General features: G+C 37.8%; 1 protein-coding gene across 1 annotated transcript; it reads left to right on the top strand.

Annotated features, from left to right (window-relative positions):
* Nucleotides 1-1,542: 1,542 nt before the first annotated feature.
* Nucleotides 1,543-18,085, top strand: LOC128237621 (MAP/microtubule affinity-regulating kinase 4-like). The gene is made up of 10 exons (XM_052953209.1): nt 1,543-1,731; nt 6,475-6,644; nt 7,324-7,446; nt 7,833-7,888; nt 8,479-8,632; nt 11,172-11,299; nt 11,714-11,806; nt 13,476-13,747; nt 13,986-14,214; nt 16,676-18,085. Exons 1-10 carry the CDS (start codon nt 1,543-1,545, stop codon nt 17,596-17,598), a joined length of 2,337 nt encoding a protein of 778 aa, XP_052809169.1. The 3' UTR covers nt 17,599-18,085.
* The last annotated feature ends 3,045 nt before the right edge of the window (nt 18,086-21,130 follow it).

Raw genomic sequence — 21,130 nt, 5'->3', positions numbered from 1 at the left:
GAGGCGGACACATATACCACTAGATCACTGTCACCCTGGTGAGGATCAAACCCACAACCTCTTGAGTGAGAGGCGGCACCGATATCGAACGACCACACTCCTCCTGATGGCGATCGAACCCACATCCTCTAGGGTGTGAGGCGGGTACCTATACCACTAGACCACTCTCCTCCTAGTGACGTGCGAACCCACATCCTCTTGGGTGAAAGGCGGACACCTATACTACTAGACCACTCTCATCTTGGTGGCGATCAAACCCACAACATCTTGGGTGAGAGGCGGCACCGATACCGATCGACCACTCTCCTCCTGGCGGCGATCGAACCCACATCCTCTTGGGTGAGAGGCGGACACCTATACCACAAGAACACTCTCACCCTGGTGAGGATCAAACCCACAACCTCTTGGGTGAGAGGCGTCACCGATACCGAACGACCCCTTTCCTCCTGGTGACGTCCGAACCCATATCCTCTTGGGTGAGAGACGGTGACCTATACCACTAGACCACTCTCATCCGGGTGACGTCCGAACCCACATCCTCTTGGGTGAGAGACGGTGACCTATACCACTAGACCACTCTCCTCCTGGTGACGTCCGAACCCATATCCTCTTGGGTGAGAGACGGTGACCTATACCACTAGACCACTCTCACCCTGGTGGGGACTGAGGCCACATCTCCTTCGGTGAGAGGCGGGACCTATACCACTAGACCACTCTCACCCTGGTGGCGATCTTACCCACAACCTCTTGGGTTAGAGGCGGACACCTATATTACTAGACTTTTCGCGCCCTCATAATGCTAATTAGTCTGGCGTGTTCTTAAATACGTTGTTCATATTTAAGTAAAGCACGTGTTGAAACAACGTGCCATAGTGAAGTCACGTTATACAGCTTAAGAACGCAAACCATATAATTGCAAGGGATATGTTTAATTACACTTTTAAGATATCACGTTTGGTTTCCCAAGTAACAACAACAACAACAACAATAACAACTACACGCATATTGTTTATGCATCATTTATGAATTGTGTTACAGAATCAGTGGTATTGTTTAAGCTCAATTGAATAAATAATTTAGTTCGTTGCTTGCATACTGTATATAGAATAATTTGTTATTGCATTCTTCACAATGTATGGAATTGTTATTGCCTTTCGAAAGTTCATTTTCCGATAAATAATTGAACTGAACATCGTTGTTTGCATTGTGGTATTAAAACGCATTTTGACAAACCCATGATAGATGTCATTCACTTTTGCCGTATCGTGTTCTTACTTCATCATTAATTGTTTGAATAGCGTTTTGCAAACAAGAGTTTCGCTATATAAACCGACTGATAGGAATCTTTGTACTTACCTTTTTGACGCTTGATTCGCAATTATACTTCAAAAACTAGTTTTTAAATCGTAAATGCATAAATGTATTCAAGATAAGTTGTACACTTATCGATTGCATTGTATATTATACTTTGAAAATTTACAGCCGCGTGCACAAAGAAACACCCACGGGTAGAGCCGGCCGTCTGTGCGACCCTCGGGCAAAATGACCGTGACCTCAATGATTTCCAATGACACGCCATTTCTACCACCAAAAGTGACTGATGTCCCAAAGGAAATCCTACGAAACTTCCAACACTCAAAGAAGGTGGGAAATTATCTCCTGGGCAATACCCTGGGCGAGGGCTCGTTTGCGAAGGTCAAGGAGGCTCTGCATATACCCACGGGGGAACGGGTAAGTCACATGTCATGTGGAGGTTAATCCTTTCTTTGCATTAACGGGACTCTCAAACGTTAAATATGTAAAGACGTTCTGTTTTTGCGTGTTTAATTTTATTAAAACGCATGTAATTGAGATAAGTCTTCATCAGAAGTTCAAATCAGTTATACATTGATATTGATATTCATACATGTAAATATTAAAATAGTGCTAACATCGAGCATTGTCTATACATCTTTACCGTATGTGATACATAAATCACTCTCTATAGCTCTCTACCGTATGTGATAACATCGATCATTGTCTGTAGCTCTCTACCACATGTGCTAACATCGATCATTGTCTATACCTCTCTACCGTATGTGCTAACATCGATCATTGTCTATACCTCTCTACCGTATGTGCTAACATCGATCACTGTCTATACCTCTCTACCGTATGTGCTAACATCGATCACTGTCTATACCTCTCTACCGTATGTGCTAACATCGATCACTGTCTATACCTCTCTACCGTATGTGCTAACATCGATCATTGTCTATACCTCTCTAGCGTATGTGCTAACATCGATCACTGTCTATACCTCTCTACCGTATGTGCTAACATCGATCACTGTCTATACCTCTCTACCGTATGTGCTAACATCGATCACTGTCTATACCTCTCTACCGTATGTGCTGACATCGATCACTGTCTATACCTCTCTACCGTATGTGCTAACATCGATCACTGTCTATACCTCTCTACCGTATGTGCTGACATCGATCACTGTCTATACCTCTCTACCGTATGTGCTAACATCGATCACTGTCTATACCTCTCTACCGTATGTGCTGACATCGATCACTGTCTATACCTCTCTACCGTATGTGCTGACATCGATCACTGTCTATACCTCTCTACCGTATGTGCTAACATCGATCACTGTCTATACCTCTCTACCGTATGTGCTAACATCGATCATTGTGTATACCTCTCTACCGTATGTGCTAACATCGATCATTGTGTATACCTCTCTACCGTATGTGCTGACATCGATCATTGTGTATACCTCTCTACCGTATGTGCTAACATCGATCATTGTCTATACCTCTCTACCGTATGTGCTAACATCGATCATTGTCTATACCTCTCTACCGTATGTGCTAACATCGATCATTGTCTATACCTCTCTACCGTATGTGCTAACATCGATCATTGTCTATACCTCTCTAGCGTATGTGCTAACATCGATCATTGTCTATACCTCTCTAGCGTATGTGCTAACATCGATCATTGTCTATACCTCTCTACTGTATGTGATAGTCTATATCACTCTACCGTATGTGTGACTCTTGCTGCTTTATCACGAACGTTATATAATAAGAAAATAAGATCAAATTTATGTTTCTTATTTTAGAGAACAATACGTACTACATGTTTTCTTATAAGATTGTATGTACGCCAATGACAACCCATGTACCAACTATAACTTCTATACGCTTTTAATATAGCTGTACTTCTGCGACTATTGTCGCCGTCTTCCGGGTTTCCTTCATCAATATTTGTACATCAAGCAGAAAAATACCAAAAATACATTCCTCATTTTAATAACTGACTTATAAGGGCAATATTCTAATAAATATAGATTTTTACATAAAGCAAAATCAAATTTACATGAACATGAAGTGATGCTTATTTCTTTATAGTTTTCGGATCAAGCTACTCAAAAGCTATTTATTCAACACTAGTGTAAATACTTTGCTTTCATTTTACAAGAGTATTGTTGACATTTAAAGGACAAAGCCCAGCTCTGAGACAAACATCAAATTCTCCTTTGCCTTTTTAAGGACAGAGAAACACATATTCAGATTCTCATCCTGTCCGCCCCTGTCCGACTCCACCCCAAACCCCATTATTTTAGATTGTAGTCAACAATCTTGGAAATTGGAACCGACGTTTAAAGGCCCGTGAGCTGCGGTTTTGATGTCATCAAATATCAAACAGTTTAGAACATTTTGTAAATACTTTTACAGCATGAAATAAAAATAAATAACAAAATAAATAAATAATAAGTTAATAAGGATTCGATCCCGAGGGATGTAACACTTTAAATACATTTCATAATTATATCATATTTTTTCCACATTGCAAAGAAAATTGTCAACACTCAAATGTTTATGGTTATGTTTAACCTGTTTATTGAACTTACTTAGAACAAAGTCATATTTCTTGTCCAAAAGTTTCGCTATCAGGAAAACGTTAATAAAAATCGCAATATGTTTCTTTGTGCATGAATTACAAATAAACTATCTAAAGCAGACAGTGTAGCTTTAACGTAACGTTTCTCATACTCTATAAATATATTTTACTCTGCCCGGCCTATCATTTCTTTTAAAGAATGGACGAGAATCTCACATTTATTTTTTTGGTCCTAACTCTCAAAAACTTAAGTTTATAACATTGTAAATCGCGGATAATGCCCTTGAAATGACGAGGATCTAATTGTTCGGCAAATAGATGAAGTATTTGAATGTTCTTTTAATTCCAAATATGAAGTTATAAAGGCATATATTTAATAATTATGGCAAGGCAATACATAAATACAAAGCTCATTTTTCTATCATGACTTCCGTGTATCTTATTCACCATGGTGGTATCGACTGGAAATAATTCTGTCTTTTATGACATCAGGTAGCACAGTCACCATAGTTTCAACAGAATAAAAATGATCTATCATGACTTCTATGTAGCCTAATCGCCATAGTTTCAAATGAAAAAATAATACATCAACTATTACTGAATCTAGATTCAAAATTTGTATTCAACTCATCTTGTAAAAGTTGGTTTTTTTCATCTATTCAAAATAAATTATTTCTGCATTTATCAAATAGTTTTAAAACTTCTGGGTCTTTAAGTACAAACTAAGTGATAAAGCTACATATTTCAATATTTTGTTCGGAGCAGCGTGATTGCGACCATGGCAGGGATATGTTCACCTATCCACCAAACTAATACCAACATATTAAAGGTTCACCACACATAAACATGGCCTTTTGTTGGTTGAATACCTTAAAGCTGCACTCTCGCCGAAATACCATTTTTACAACCTTTTTTTATTTTTTTGTCTTGGAAAGAGCAAATTTCAAACCAATGATATATGATTGCTTACAAAAAAAATCAGACCGTAGATTTTCATATTTCGGTTCTAAAATTAATGTTTTATGGCTTAAACCGTTACTAATGGCTTAAGAAAAATGCACAAAACATCAATTTTTAAACTTAAATATAAAAATCTGCGATCTATTTTTATCAACAGTGTTATATAACTGGTTTACATGGATTATCGCAAAAATTTGCTCGTTCCAAGACGAAAAAAATAAAAAGTTGCCAAAACGTTTAATCTGTGGGAGTGCAGCTTTAACATCAATGCAAACAAGATCATTTTCGTTTCTATGGTGAAGTCTTATGTTTAGTATATATATATATCGAGGCAAAATGCCCATGAGTATATAGCGCTTTTACAATGACGAACATAATAACATAGTGATCAAGGTACAATAATACATATTCATACAAACATATATACACATACATTCTACACAAATACGCACACATATGTAAGAAATTGCAATAAAGGTATGTGAATATATGTATCACAATTATGAAAAAGACCGTTAAAGGACATTATGGACATAGCGTAAATAATTTTTAAACTTTATCTTATATGGAATATATTTTATGAAAAAGTATTCATTCCATACGGTCTTTATGAAACTATTTTTCTAAAATTGATAAAAAACAAACCTTTACATTGAAACTGTCTTGGGAAATTAATGATTATTTTCTAATTATTTCCTTTATACTTTAACTTTCTGAACTAAAAGCCTGCATCGCGAGTATTTGGTGCAATTTGGTTAATTTATTTGGGCTAAAAGCCTTCTAATATTTCTTCGTTTTCTTCATCAAGGCTAATCAACTATTTATAAAGTCATTTATCAGTTAGAATGAACTCATGTGTACAAATTAAAGCTTCGATTATCTGAAATAGGCGGTTTGTCGTCTAAATTTGTAATTTCGTTCATTTGAAGCAATTCAATTTCCCTTTCTATATGCGTCTATTTGCGGTTCACAAATCGAATGTATTGAAATTAGTTGTTCATTTGATCTGATCGCTACATGAACTGATTTGATTCGATTTGTTAAGCACGGTAAGTAGGATATGTAAGTGCTTTGTAGTGCAATTGTTCTCTTACTTCAGATCATTTTATGCTGTGTGTGCATCATTGAATATCTCAAACATTACTTTCTTATAGCCCTATATATTGACATATAGTATTTGCAATTACAAATAATAAGTCTAGTTTGCAGAAAAAAAATCACATGTGCACTATCATTGAACATCACTATCAGGCGCGTAGCTGACTGTACATGCATCGATCTACGTAAACCCATATTGGCCCTAGCTACGCGCCTGACTTTACACATTTGTTTCCTCGTGGAGGGGGGGGGGGCAAAATCCGGAAACAAGAACTTGTTTAAAACTGGTTATGTTTTCGGTTTCCGAGAGAAAGGGGAGGGGGGGGGGGGGGCATGCTATAGAAAATGCATTCCTCAAACGTCAACCTGAAACTGCGATGTCATAAGCGTACAATAGTTTCGGCGATTTTATTGCTGGCTTTATCATTAGTTATTGTTAGAAGCCTTGATAAAAAATTCTATGTAACATCGATTTCAATCTTTATGAATAGAAAACATTATCATCACCATGATTAACAGGTGGCGGTGAAGATAATAGATAAGAAGAAGAGCAGAGAAGACTCGTACGTACGGAAGAACCTTCGACGTGAGGGGAAGATCCTGCAAATGGTCCGCCACGCCCACATCGTCCAGCTCCTCGAGATTATGGAGACGCAGAACAGCTATTACCTGGTTACGGAACTATGCAGGTACTCACTACTAACAGTGACGTCATCTCCGTTATAACCTCTTTTATTTTGATTGTTTCTTGATATCATGGAGATGTTATAACTGAGATGACCCTCTGCTACCTCGTTAAATAACTATGCTGGTGGCCGTTTCCGTGTCCGTGACGTATTAAACTTCCACTTTTTCACGCGAGCCTGCTTCAATGGCAAATATGTCAAGGCCATGGTGACGTTGTCGGCGTCGCCATTGGTGTCATTAAAGAAGCTTTGAATCTTATGTCAGAACTAGAAAAAGAGAAAAACGGACGAACACGATGATCTGTGTATACATTAGGGTTTTAGGCAAGTTTTAAAAATGGCGTTGTACTGCAGAACAAGATACTGGGGGGGGGGGGGGGCACATTGTGGCGGGTTGTAAAGAACTTGAACATTATGAACTGGGCAGAAAATGTTAGGAATTGAGTTTAATTGAATTCATATTAAGTTCCAACCTCGAAATATTTATAAGGTGTATGTGTTTATAATCATACTATTTATAAGTTAGAATCAAAACAAAATATACATTTAACATTCTTAAGCATTTAATTCTATGAAGGCAGAAAGGTGCCAGTGGTGTTCCCCATGAAGGCACAAGAAGGTGTTATCATGTTTGCATAAATTTATAAGTACATGTATACATTAAAAGGCATGTTTCTTCTAGGGGTGGGGATTTAATGGACTACATTTCGCAGCGGAGGAAGCTGCCTGAGTCGGAAGTGAAGAAATACATACGCCAGATTGTATCCGCCGTGGACTACTTACACAGACTCGGAATTCTCCATAGGTACTCGAAATCGACAGGTTCGTGCATAGGTGGCAGTATAAGGGGAGATGGTATTTTTGAATAAAATAAAATCACATTCTCTGACTGATACTGTCACCTATGGTTTCATGCTGTACCCGTGAAAAGTCATTTACAAGCGTTTGTGTACTTTACATATGGAACTTGCATATCCGTGAATTAACTCGAAAAGCTCGCTTTGTCAAGCAATGATCAAAAAGATAAGTCCACTTGCAATCAAATTGCAATCTCGACTACAATACTTAGTTCAAACTTACGCAATGATGACATAAAGCCCTTAGAGGACGCGAGTTTACCTGCAGTTGTTTGAAGATGAGCCAGGTCAACGTAGTACGATTGTTCAAGATTGATTGTAATTATACTTTCAGAGATTTGAAGATAGAAAATCTACTTCTGGACGAATTCAGGGACATGAAACTCATAGGTACGTTTGCTTAGCTCGTCTGTTGTTGTTGTTTTTTTCGATAAATATAAACGATGAATTGTCATAGTCTTTGTGTCGTCGACGACGTCGTACAACACCTGTAACATGAGCCACAAACAAACGCCGTTCAAAACTTTCGAATATAATTCTATACCCTGTCAGGTTTCGTCACAATCGAGCATAAAGAAATGTGTCAATACTAAGATCTTCAGATGCACATGCATTACATGTCATACTGCCTGCAATTTTACGAATTATCGCTCGTTGCTTCTGTTAATTTCGAAAGTGGGCATTATACCAGAATACAAGTGTCGATTTCTTGGTTTTGTATCACTATTAGTAATTTATATATGACCTAGATAAATTTCCGTAATATACCATTTTTAGTGGTAAAGGTGTCCAGCTTGGAGGTGATGTGCTCGATACATCAAAGAATTGGTTGTCATGAAAATGTACTCGAATACAAATAAGTTTTTAATTAAAAATAACAAGAAACTTACTTAAAAAACAACAATACCATTGTCAAGAATTCCTTGCAAGAACTAAAACTGGCCTTAAGTAAACAGCTATAAACGCCGTCTATTTTTTAGACTTCGGTCTGAGCAACTGTGTGAAGCTCGTACAGACGAAGGATGGTCCGCGCGTGCAGGACTTTTGCGTGACGCAATGTGGCAGCCCCGCGTATGCCGCCCCGGAACTGCTCGGCCGGAAGAAGTATGGGCCTCAGGTGGATGTCTGGAGCATGTGAGTGCTAATTAAATTCCTCTTCGAATCTAGGCCGGCCAAAAAGGATCCGTAACTTAAATCCGACGGAGGACCGTTCTGAAAGAAAAGAAAAACGCACAACACCACATGTCGTTTTAAATTATAATGTTGGTTACTCTGACAGGTTGCGTACGTTGATCCAGTGTCTGTTGTTTTTGTTGTTGTTTTTTTCGGGGGGGGGGGGGTGAACGGTGTGCTCTCCACCTAAAATCTCCCGAGTTAACTTTTTTCTTTCAATACAGAATTTGTTAGAATTTGTTCAAATGATCACGGGTGAGTACCACCAAAACACTCCTGCCAACACTTTAAACCAAATAAATAACGGTTCTGAGGAACGGGGGCTGGTCAATGGTTCCGCCCTCTCTAACGTCAAATCCTGGACCCGCCCCTGTTGACCATAGAACTACGTTTCTGTTTCATTCTCTTTCTGGTACCACCTATGCATAAATAAATGTTCTGATCATGAATGATTTATGGAGAACATCGCAACCACTGTAATACAACTAAAGCAAGATCAATGTGAATTTAAAATAATGAAGGACTAGACATGAAGTTGAGCGAGGCTTTCGAAACGTGTTGGCAGGCAATCCAGCCATTACTGCTATGTTTAGAGGGAACATCCGTGTCCTTACCCTTTTCAGTTTTTTTATCCAGTGTTAGGTCAGTTGTTTATAGTTTTGTGTCAAACTAAACCCTTTGTATTTCACAAATCAAAACATTGTTCGGAGGAAGACTGCCCGGTGCACCCTGTCATTTTCAAGTACGTCGCATTCGGATCAAACAATTAGTTTTATCAGCCATCACTATCGATTACATGGGGATGAAGACCATCATTTAAAGAAACAATGAAACAATTTAAGCGTTAAAACGCCCGAATACCCTTCCATTTAGATAATTATGTTATCGTAGCCCATCTAATTTATGCATCACCTATTTAAAGATATCACAGCCAGTATATGCATAACCTATTTTAAGATATCTCAGCCATTATATGCATGACCTATTTAAAGATATCTCAGCCATTATATGCATGACCTATTTAAAGATATCTCAGCCTGTATATGCATGACCTATTTATGCATGACCCATTTTAAGATATCTCAGCCAGTATATGCATAACCTATTCTAAGATATCTCAGCCATTATATGCATGACCTATTTAAAGATATCTCAGCCTGTATATGCATGACCTATTTATGCATGACCCATTTTAAGATATCTCAGCCATTATATGCATAACCTATTCTAAGATATCTCAGCCATTATATGCATCACCTTTTAAAGATATCTCAGCCAGTATATGCATGACCCATTTTAAGATATCACAGCCAGTATATGCAGAACCTATTTTAAGATATCTCAGCCATTATATGCATGACCTATTTAAAGATATCTCAGCCTTTACATGCATGACCAATATACGCATAATCTAGTTTAAGATTTCCCGTCCATTATATACGTTTAGCATCAAACCAGATTATACTTTACGGAGAATACATCAGGTTACCATGCGACGTTATGATAGACGGGTTACGTTAAATTTCCATACAAACGTTTTAGTAGTGCATGCATGGTTTAATTCGCCGCTGACCATATACAACGTCAGGAGAAAATAAAAAAAACAACATTTCTACACACTGGATAATAACACAAAAAGATAAGCCGAAAAATCACACTTAACTTGATACTATTGCATTCTGGGAATTCGTAGTGTGTTTTTGTTGTTGCTACAATGTATGTCCATGTGTCTTAGATCTATACTGTTGCTTATAAATACAGGATCAGAGCGTTTATTGGTCTAATTAGATTTCTAATGATTAGATACTGTCACTTAATGCGACTTAATTATTCATGTAAATTATTCATGTACCCGGTTGTTGAAATGCCATAGAGGTATACGAGGGATTCATTTCTATTTTTCGTGGAGTTCAATCAACGCCGAATGACGTCGCATTTGTACGATTCTTGACCTATCACAGAATGTTATTAATACACCCGCACGCCCAAGTTTCTGAAGTACCGTCTGGACTGAACAAATAAAGAAATCAAGTGAAACGTATTTTACTGAAGGTAAACGTGTCAATTATGTAGCAAAACATACTAATTCAGAGGGTTGCTGTGACCTTGACCTTAAAGGTTGAGTCAAGAGTCCTGTGCGAAGCACATCCTCATGCTATGATAGTCACTTCTGCTAAATAATTTTAAAACTCTACAATGAATGAGAATGATATGGATTAGACAAAAACTGGACGGACGTTGGAACGGACGGACGGAAGAGCGGACGTGACAAGGCGCGTGATTCCTTTATAGTCCCCACTTCACTTTGTGAAGCGGTGATATAATGAGCGTTTGAATTTTATATTAAACAATGACGTCATAACGCCAAGGGGTTTATGCCAATTGACAGTGATCTCCGTTGACTAGCGAAGGGAAGTTATCGATGTATGGCGTTTGAAAGTCATTTTCTCTATAGAGTGAAAAGACTACGGAATATAAATAGAATGTTCACTTTTTTTAGCGGCGTGAACATGTACGCGATGCTGACGGGAAACCTGCCATTTACCGTGGAGCCGTTCAACATCAAGGCACTCCACACCAAGATGCTTACCGGCCAGATGAACCCGCTTCCAGACGCCGTCTCCAGGGGTAGGTTGATACATTGACTTTACTACCGGGAGCCGCCTTCAGGGGTATGTTGCAAAATTGACTTTACTTCCGGGCGCCGTTTCCATTGGTAGGTTGCTAAATGGCCCTTTGCTTAAATTAATCTTGAAAAAGAAAACATCAGTGTTTTGTGAGCTTAAATTGCCAGCCAAGCTGTTCATCGGTCTGATCGTGCCTGTAAATAAATCGCCTGCCTGGAGTTAGCCGTTGTCAGAAGAATCTCATCAAACACTTTTTCATATTATGAAATAATAATTTAAACGATTTGTGTACAGTTTATAGAGACATAATTTTATGTCGCGCCCAAATGTACTGGTTTATTAAGTTGTTTTGTGTCATGTTGTGCAAGTATGGTCATTGTCATATCTAAACCAGTTTTATATTACGAACATCCAGATTGTCGGGACCTGATCAAGCGTCTATTAAACCCGGACCCTGAGCGTCGTATCACTGTCGAGGAGATGCTTAAGCACCCATGGATAGCCGAAGGTTGGTTTCCGGCAACTTCAACTGCAAATCAACACAAAACACACCATATTCGAAAATCCCCATCACTCAACTCAACTCAACTCATCTTTCACTTCCGCCAAGTGTGTTATTTTTTAACATAGTAACATAAATAAAACAAACGCAGATCGTTGCAAGTACCTGGCACAGAACATGCGTTAAATGGTTTGTGTGTATTAATTGTCTGCTTTTAAAACCGTTTTGTTTTATGATTAAAGACAGTTGACTCAAACTCGCTTGGCTCGATGTCCTCGTTGGCTCGAACTGGATGTAAAGGACCGATTAGCATTCCTGCTTGGGTCGAATTTTCCGAGGCTCGGGGTAATTGCCGGTTCCTGTGAGTTCGAGCCAACGAAGTTGAACTATATAAACATAATACTAGACAATCATTTCTGGCCTTGAGAGATGGGAAATTATGTAATTTCACGCCCGACGTCAGTTGAACTGAAGAACTTAATTAAAACTGCAATAAATTCAGCTTTAATGCATTTTAGTTTAGTCATTCAGTTTACTTATACGTTAACAGCATTGAATGTGACTAATATAATATGGGGGTCACCAGAGATCCAAATTTAGCGTTTTTGCCAATTGACTTGATGAGTGTACATGAGTGGAAACGTCAAAACTGGGTAATGTTCTAGATTAGAGACAGCATTAACAAAATACATTGGCAACAAATGCACAAGCATAACATCCATCGACCCAATAAACGCAAATAGACGTCGACCTTGGAGGGCGTTCAAGTGACGTCAACATCATACATAATGAATCACACCTTATGTTTTATATTGCCCGATTGTTTACACAGACGAGTTTTACACTTGGAAATGAATAACTAAGTATAGCTAGTCTTAATCAACACTTTGCAGATATTCTTTAAAGTTTTGTTTAACTGTCTTCACTCTGTAAATGTCGGAATAGGAATGAAGTTGTTTACGTCCAATGTCTAGATTTTAATGAATAATAAATAAGAGTTTCGTTGTCGTAAAATAGGAAGATGCTGAAAATAGGAAATTCTACTTTTTAAACGTGCAATTCTCAATAATAATAAGAAACTTGATAGGACTTTTATCTCGACTGTTGGTTTATTGGGTTTTTTAAAAAAGTCGAGGAAAACAAGTATTATTTTTTAACCTTGTCGTCGGCGGTGGAGGAGTTTATGTGCAAACATTAACCTTGGTCAATAATTCATTAACATCAACAACATTTACATGGGTGAGCGCAATTCGGTAGGACAACACAAGAGTCCTGCTAACCTAAGCCTCGAACTGATTCTCAAAGCGCTTTCTGCTAAAGTAGAGTTAGTTAACCAATAAAGGCAAGAGCGAGGAAGGTTAAACCCCGTCATTCTCCGCGATCCAGTCAAACTCTATAATGAGGCTAGGGAGCTAATAACCTAAGCATCGCACACATGGTCACATGATTACATTGAAAATGAGTATATGACTAACAAGTCCCCGATGATAACTCTGCCTTAAATACTGATTGACTTATGCCCTTAGTTTAGTTTTTACCGATTTATTTATGCTTGATTATTAAAACAGTTTCATTGCCGCTAAAATTATGTTTAATATCCGGTTAAATATGATTAGCATGTTTTTGTTTTATTTAGAACGAATAAGTATATTCAATCTTTCAAATTGGCTTGTAGGTCCTGGTTGTCCGCTGGTCAGGGCCCCCTGTCCCAACAAAGTGAAGGCAGACACCATTGATAACAGCATCCTGCGCCACATGGCCGAGAACCAGGGCTTCCGTATCGGTGAAGTCGTCCGCTACGTGACCGGAAATGTCCCCAGTAGCGCCACCGCCATGTACTGCCTCATACATCGGAAGTTGCAAAAGCATTATGGGAATCTGCGTGCCTCAGGGAAGATAGCGGCTGACAACAGAGCGATGAATAGGCCCAATAACATTATTGAAGCGGTAAAATGAACACGAATCTAACATAAACCAGATTTGACATCAAACCATAGTCCAACCAATAACAATTAAAATAATAATAATAAAGGGACATTTCTTTTTTTCTTTGTTTAAGGCTTTAATTTCGGTGGTTTGGTGATTTTCATTTGCTTATTTAAATAGATTGAGTACAAGATGCGTATTGGATAATCTTATATGATTAAAAATTAGATTCATAACAAACGTTCTGTATTAACCACAGAGATTGTCACGTCCGGGGACCAGCACCAAGCCTCAGCAGACACCACACCCAGTAACACCACATCCGGGGACGCCACACCCGAGCCCAATCGCTCAGCGCCATGCCACCACCACCGTCCGGCCCGCCGTTACAACGCATGCGCGAAGTAGAGACAGGGCTGGAAGTCAGGGTGACCAGGACGCTGAAAGCTTGGGCGACAGCAGTCGTGGCACAGACGATGATAAATCAGGTTGGGTGTTTTTTCGATGGTCGTTCCGCACATAAGAACGATGATTTACCAACTTTTTAGATCGCACTTAGTATAGAAGAAGCGTTCTCACAGAAATTGATTCCACATTTTTGAGTCGATATACCTGGTTTTATTTGCGTTGTGTTCATGTTCTGGCCATTCGCTTTACTTTATACATTTTGAGAACTATCCTCTTATAATTAATATTCCTGATTGTTAATTGTAGTTGTGAACGTATAACAACTTCAATGTAACATTGGGTCGATTGTTTAGAACTTTGTTTAAGTTAACAACGTCATTAACGACTTCGTTGTAAACTTTTAAACAGGAAATAGTTGATGATGTACTCATATAGTATTTAAATAAAGCGAAATACTGCAGATCATAAGTATACCCATTAAAATACCAGAACAGTAAAGATTTGAAATTTGTTAGTTAACAACGATGACGTAAACAACGTTGTTAACTTGACAACGTTCTGAACAGTCGGCCCATTGTTAAGTACCGGTGGTCGAAACACTTTTAACATTCTTTTCAAATAAACAATGCAAGTACACATTTTCCAACACTTTATCACAATTTTCCAAGTAAGTTGTCGACACTTTATTGCATTATTCGTCCAAATATATCGGGCCATTTATTGTTAACATTTTCATAATTTCACTACAGGATATTTAAGCACCTTCAAACGGCGCCGAATCCTTGCTCGAAGAAGTAACTATTTTCCTAACACCCTCCTCCCCCACCCCCATCTCCTCCCATGTATGATGCCCGCATCTAAGATCCAAAACCCGCTTACCCAAACTTAGTACAACACGTTTACCGCTTACCTAGTCGACTAATCTCAACGTCTGACTTGCGTGCTCTCTGACCCAATCATTAAAATTCGGCAATCTCCGGCAAGCTCGGGGTACAATGATCAATCGTATCAACTCGGCCATCTCCGGCAATCTCGGGGTATTTCGTGGGAGTAATAGACGACAATGACCAATCGTAACAACTCGGCCATCTCCGGCAATCTCGGGGTATTTCGTGGGAGAAATAGACGACAATGACCAATCGTAACAACTCGGCCATCTCCGGCAAGCTCGGGGTATTTCGTGGGAGAAATAGACGACAATGACCAATCGTAACAACTCGGCCATCTCCGGCAATCTCGGGGTATTTCGTGGGAGTAATAGACGACAATGACCAATCGTAACAACTCGGCCATCTCCGGCAATCTCGGGGTATTTCGTGGGAGAAATAGACGACAATGACCAATCGTAACAACTCGGCCATCTCCGGCAATCTCGGGGTATTTCGTGGGAGAAATAGACGACAATGACCAATCGTAACAACTCGGCCATCTCCGGCAATCTCGGGGTATTTCGTGGGAGAAATAGACGACAATGACCAATCGTAACAACTCGGCCATCTCCGGCAAGCTCGGGGTATTTCGTGGGAGAAATAGACGACAATGACCAATCGTAACAACTCGGCCATCTCCGGCAATCTCGGGGTATTTCGTGGGAGTAATAGACGACAATGATCAATCGTAACAACTTGGCCATCTCCGGCAAGCTTCGAGATAGTCAATTCCTGTTTGATACTGGCCGAGGTGTTCCAATTGGACAATGGCGACAGACGACAACACCTCGGCCATTATCCAACATCTCGAAGCTTGCCGGGGATGGCCAAGTTGGTACAGTTGTCAAGACGAGTGTTGCTTTTTTGACCAACTAAGACTGGTACCCTACGTTACTTTTCGTTTCAAGAACTATTTTTTTTGGAAAAAAGAGAGTTTAAATTTTACCGCTTAATTTTGAGGAGAGAAAATCTATTCCGAGAAAACCAGAGGGGTTCCGGGTATAGACAATCCTTTGGAAAAAACACAACCTACATGACCCTCCCCATGTTGGGCAGAGCTCTGATAGGTTCATACCATAAGGCAACAAACAAAATGACATTAAATGTTTAATAGGTAAAATATTTCGCTTATTCGCGCTGATTTCCATATTATTTGCATGTAAACCCATTTTCTTGCATGTAGACTTCATTATGACTTTGGTTTAGTGAGAAAATATAGCAATTATATCTGCTTTTAATATGTGATGAATTCAAGAACACATGCCATTATTCACTGATATAACAATAGTCAATTTTTAAATATTTCCGTAATCATGCTGGACCTATGGTTTAATTTCCGGCTCATTTTATTAGCTTTCATTTCTAATCCCCACACTCAATGAATATTTTCTCTGAACGGAAGACCTATTCTATTGCAATAAAACTGAATATTTTAAAACAATATTAGATTTTTGTTATTTAAGCTTTTAGCGCAATTTTCTTTAAAATACGGGGGTATTTGTATTTTGGTAATTCATTCGGGTTTGAACAAAAAGCTGCCTCAAACATACACTTAAATTGTAAAATGTATATTCGTACATGTCTCAAATATAAATGTGTTGACTGCTTACAGAAGATACAGACGACACATTTTCCGATATTCTACAAACGAAGGTTACCACTCCCGTGATGCAAATTCCTCGTGCAACCTTGACAACGAAGCCTCAAAACAAAGATGGAGGAGACGTGCACAGGGCCTCTACCAATTTACCGCGGGTAGCGAAGAAGTACGCAGTCTCAAATCGGCGGAACACTGCGCCAAACACTACCGAGATAGGAGAATCGCCTGAAAATAAACCAGAAATGGAGCAAACTCATAAAACAAGAACTGAAAAACGTTCGGCTACAGAGACGTCGGCTGAAAAGGAGGATATCTTCCGGCCGCGAGCATCAACGTTTCCGGGAAAGATTCAGCGACCGACACTAGCTATAAACAAACTCGTAAAAGACAAAAGTGATCAAGTGATGTCGAATGAAAAAGGCAAGACTGAAAACCTGTCACGAGGCAGATTATATAAGTCCAAAATGGACAATCACGTCACTAGAGAACACGTGACGTCACCCACTGGTCACGTTGGGAAAGGAAGCATGTATGTTAGAGAGTATGTGCCCTCCCCGTCACCGAGGCAGACCGGAACTAGTCAACAACTAATTCAGTTTAGAAAACACTCAGGCGTTCAGAGAAGAATAGCAATCGCCCATAAATCTAGAGACGCTGATATTGTAGGGTCACATGACTCAATCAACGAAGACGAGGCTAGTTCGCACGTGGGGAAGAGTTTTACGTCACGCCCCGCAATGACTAACCGTTTTACCCGTGTCTCGAAAGCACATAATCACAATAAAGTCGATCGTGTGGTGGAATTTGTGACAGACATTTCTCAGCCAAACACTCGTCCCGTTAGCTCCTTAAATATGCCCACATCAAACAATTTCCGCTCAGCGACCCCGATATTACCTTCACTCACGCCGTCCTTCGATTCAAACAGACGTTGAACATTTCATTTACAGAATAACGTCTGGTCAACGGAGCTAATACGGCCTTCATTCTTGTATTCATGTACATACACTATGTGCAATATAATATTTGTAATAATCGTAATCAACACGGCAGGCAGAAAATATGGTGAAACAATGTTTCAAGGTGGTCATAGCAACAAAATAAGCCTACTAATGAAGTGATTTTCTTCTCAGTTTGCTTAATACGAAAAATAATAGCATGTCAAACGTTTGTGTTTGTAAATGAAGAGGCAATCAGGTACATGTAGTTCTATTTACTGTATTTCTTGAAAGTATGTATCTGTATAAATATTGTCAGGAGAGATCACTGTGTGGGTTTTATGACTCGCATAATTATGTGAGTGACGTGTTGGATTTCACTGAATTGTCTCCCTTTTTTCGAAAATTGCCACTTTGCTGTGATAAATATCATTACATAATTCTCATATAATTATTCATTTGTACATTTTCTGCTATATATAAATATCACAATCCCTTATTATTTTGTTAGTGGGTTTTTATCCTCGGATGTATGTGCGAAAGCTGTGAGTTATGGCGGCCTACATTATACAAGGATTTTTTACTGATAAGCCCCGTGACTTAGTTTTTGAAACGGTATGGCCACAAAGAATATAATATGAAAAAACCACAACCACAACAACAATGATTTGATACTGTAACCGAGTTAAATTTCACCACGTTTGAAGAACATCAGGTTGAAAATGTTGAAAGGTATCGTTTTTCGTGAATAGTTTTACTATTAACTGAGTAATTGTCTATATCACACCTCCAACAATTATGACGCAACGCCATTGGTCCAGGACTAGTCACGCGGTGACCCCATATTTTTCCATATTCGGTCACTAAATTTATATCGTACCAAAATGGCGTCTATTTTCCGATACCGATGAATAAATGAAACATGTAAACAGGTTGTCGACGTGATATATATATATATATATATATATATATATATATATATATATATATATATATATATATATATATATATATATATATATATATATATATATATATATATATATATATACATTACGGGGTTTCTGGGTGACCCCGAAACTTATAATATTTTACCCATATTTAAAGTACGGTCGTTCTGATTAAATTACAAAATATTTGGTTGAAAACAAAAACTTCAGCAGGGCTGGCATTTACTTAATGTGACCTATTTTGTTTCAAATTAATGACCGTGTTAAGCTTTTACATCAAAATAAAAAATGAAATATTTTGCATGCTCAAGTTTCATAAATATTTGTTGCCCATAGAGAGTTAATAAAGAGAGTTTTAACAATTCATTCAACCTGGTGAACTAATTTCACCTTATTCTGAACGTGTTTCAGTTGATAAAATCAATGAGAAATAAATTTAAATTCTTCTTTGCCGAAAAACCCAAATTCACATCCTTCGAATGTTTGATTCACAAAAAATATTTTATTAGAATGCTACACGTCATGACAGAAACAGAAACGAAGGAGCGGGTAAAATCTTTAGCACGCATTTACACGTAAGACATTGACATGAATATAAAAGGAGAAATATTCAGAGATGGTGCGAAAATTAACGATATAAAAGCAGACGAGAGTGACATGCTTCGAAATATGATGGTTTCTGTGAAGGAACGACTTGAAGAATGTATATTTTTATGTATATTTGAAGAATGTATATTGATAAGCTCAATACGGCGAAAGCTACATGATTAGATGGAATAGGGCCTAATATCCTAAAACAATGTGGTGATTGTATTGTTATACCACTAACGTCCATTATAAATAATAGCATACGGCTAGGAATATTCACAGACTCATTAACAGAGGCTAAGGTTTTGCCTATATATAAATCGGCTGATCGCAATGATCCAAATAATTATAGACCAATTTCTATCCTTCCAACACTGTCAAAGGTAACGCCGATACCTTTAAATATATAAAAAAAATTAAATACATAACATTTTGGTGCATATTTTTTTATACATGTATATGATTGAGCCTTTTATAGCAATACAGGGGGCGCTTTTTTAACTCGTGCTAACCTTTCAGGCAAAGTTTCTCATATTCTAACGGAATTAAATCATCTTGCAAGAATGTTTTCTTATACTGCCGCCTGTATGTTATAACTGTACTAGCAGTTGTATTGTTTTATTCCCATTATTTGTTATATTATTTTTCGTTCAATAATGCAGTAATGCCCTATAGTGTTTACTATATTTGCAGGCTTCTTCGTTCGTTGAGTTAATAAGAAAGATTTACGAACCAACAGTTATACGAGTTTAATCTTGTATAAACTATTACAATTAAAAGTAAAACATCAATTTAAGGTTGAGGAATTTGAAAGTGAAAATGTGGTACAAAATACACGTTAAAACACTTCAATTGGTTATATTATTATTTTAAATTTACGAACTACGTCTAATGATGTTATGGCATACATCCGATGTTGTTTTTGATGAAAAAAATGGCCGAGGTGTTCCGAATGTAAAGCAAAATGAGCGTCACATTTTTCCTTGATTACAGCTTAAGGTAGTGTGAAATGTGTTTCAAAACGCTAATCAAAGGAATAATACAAATTGAATATTACCGATTCAACGTTTTTATAAAACAATTACAATTCATAAATGCGTTTTGCGCGTGAAACAGAGAACATACTTCTTTTAAGCACATGGCAGTTTTTGTCAATGTTTTTAATTGATGATTATTTTTTTTTTAAAGCTGAGCTAAATAAACACTTCTGAAGTTTTAAAACATTTACTAATAACATATTTAAGCGTACATACAATTATTTCGTTCAAAACTTTCTAATGATTGTAGTTTACAGATGCACACTGTATTAGTAGATAGTTTGGAAACGGGGCAATGCATTTAATTTGGAAATGCATAATATATTCTTGATATACCTAGGAACTGGAGCGATCGAATATCAAGAAATATGTTAATATTAGATATACTTAATGATTAAAAAAGACCCATCCGAAAATTCGTGTGTATTTCATGTGATTAAGACATAATAAAACCTTATAGGACCGAAATCTAAAACACCAAATGAAAGAAGAGATATTTTCCTATAACATTTCCAGGAGCTGGAAATATATTTTAGTAAATATCTAAGCTACGCCCGTCTGAATATGTGCCCTTATACTTTTTCATTGTAATCTGAAGCGCGATTGTAGATTCCGCATGGTCCAAAAAGTTGGACATGATGAGAATTTCTTGGATGGCCAAATATTTGGATGTACTTAGCTGGGATGAGAGAAAGAAACGGCAAGAGAATAAAAAGGCAAGGTTCAGTAACGAAATAATTTCAACCTGTATATACGTTATCCTTTATTTAGAGTTTTTATGAAAATTAATCATTCGTCTGACTTCACCAACCTTGAACGATTAATATTCATATAGACAAGCAAAAAGACAATGACCTATAATCAGAGAAAATGTCATTGAGCTGTTAAAATATACGGTATGTGTTATTTTTATCTATTTTTTTAATAAAAGTTATTTATCATATGATTCTTACA

The sequence above is a fragment of the Mya arenaria genome, chromosome 6 (assembly GCF_026914265.1).
Source record: "Mya arenaria isolate MELC-2E11 chromosome 6, ASM2691426v1".
Lineage (NCBI taxonomy): Eukaryota > Metazoa > Mollusca > Bivalvia > Myida > Myidae > Mya > Mya arenaria.
The sequence above is the reverse complement of the archived record's forward strand: the minus strand, read 5'-3'. Positions and strand labels throughout refer to the sequence as shown.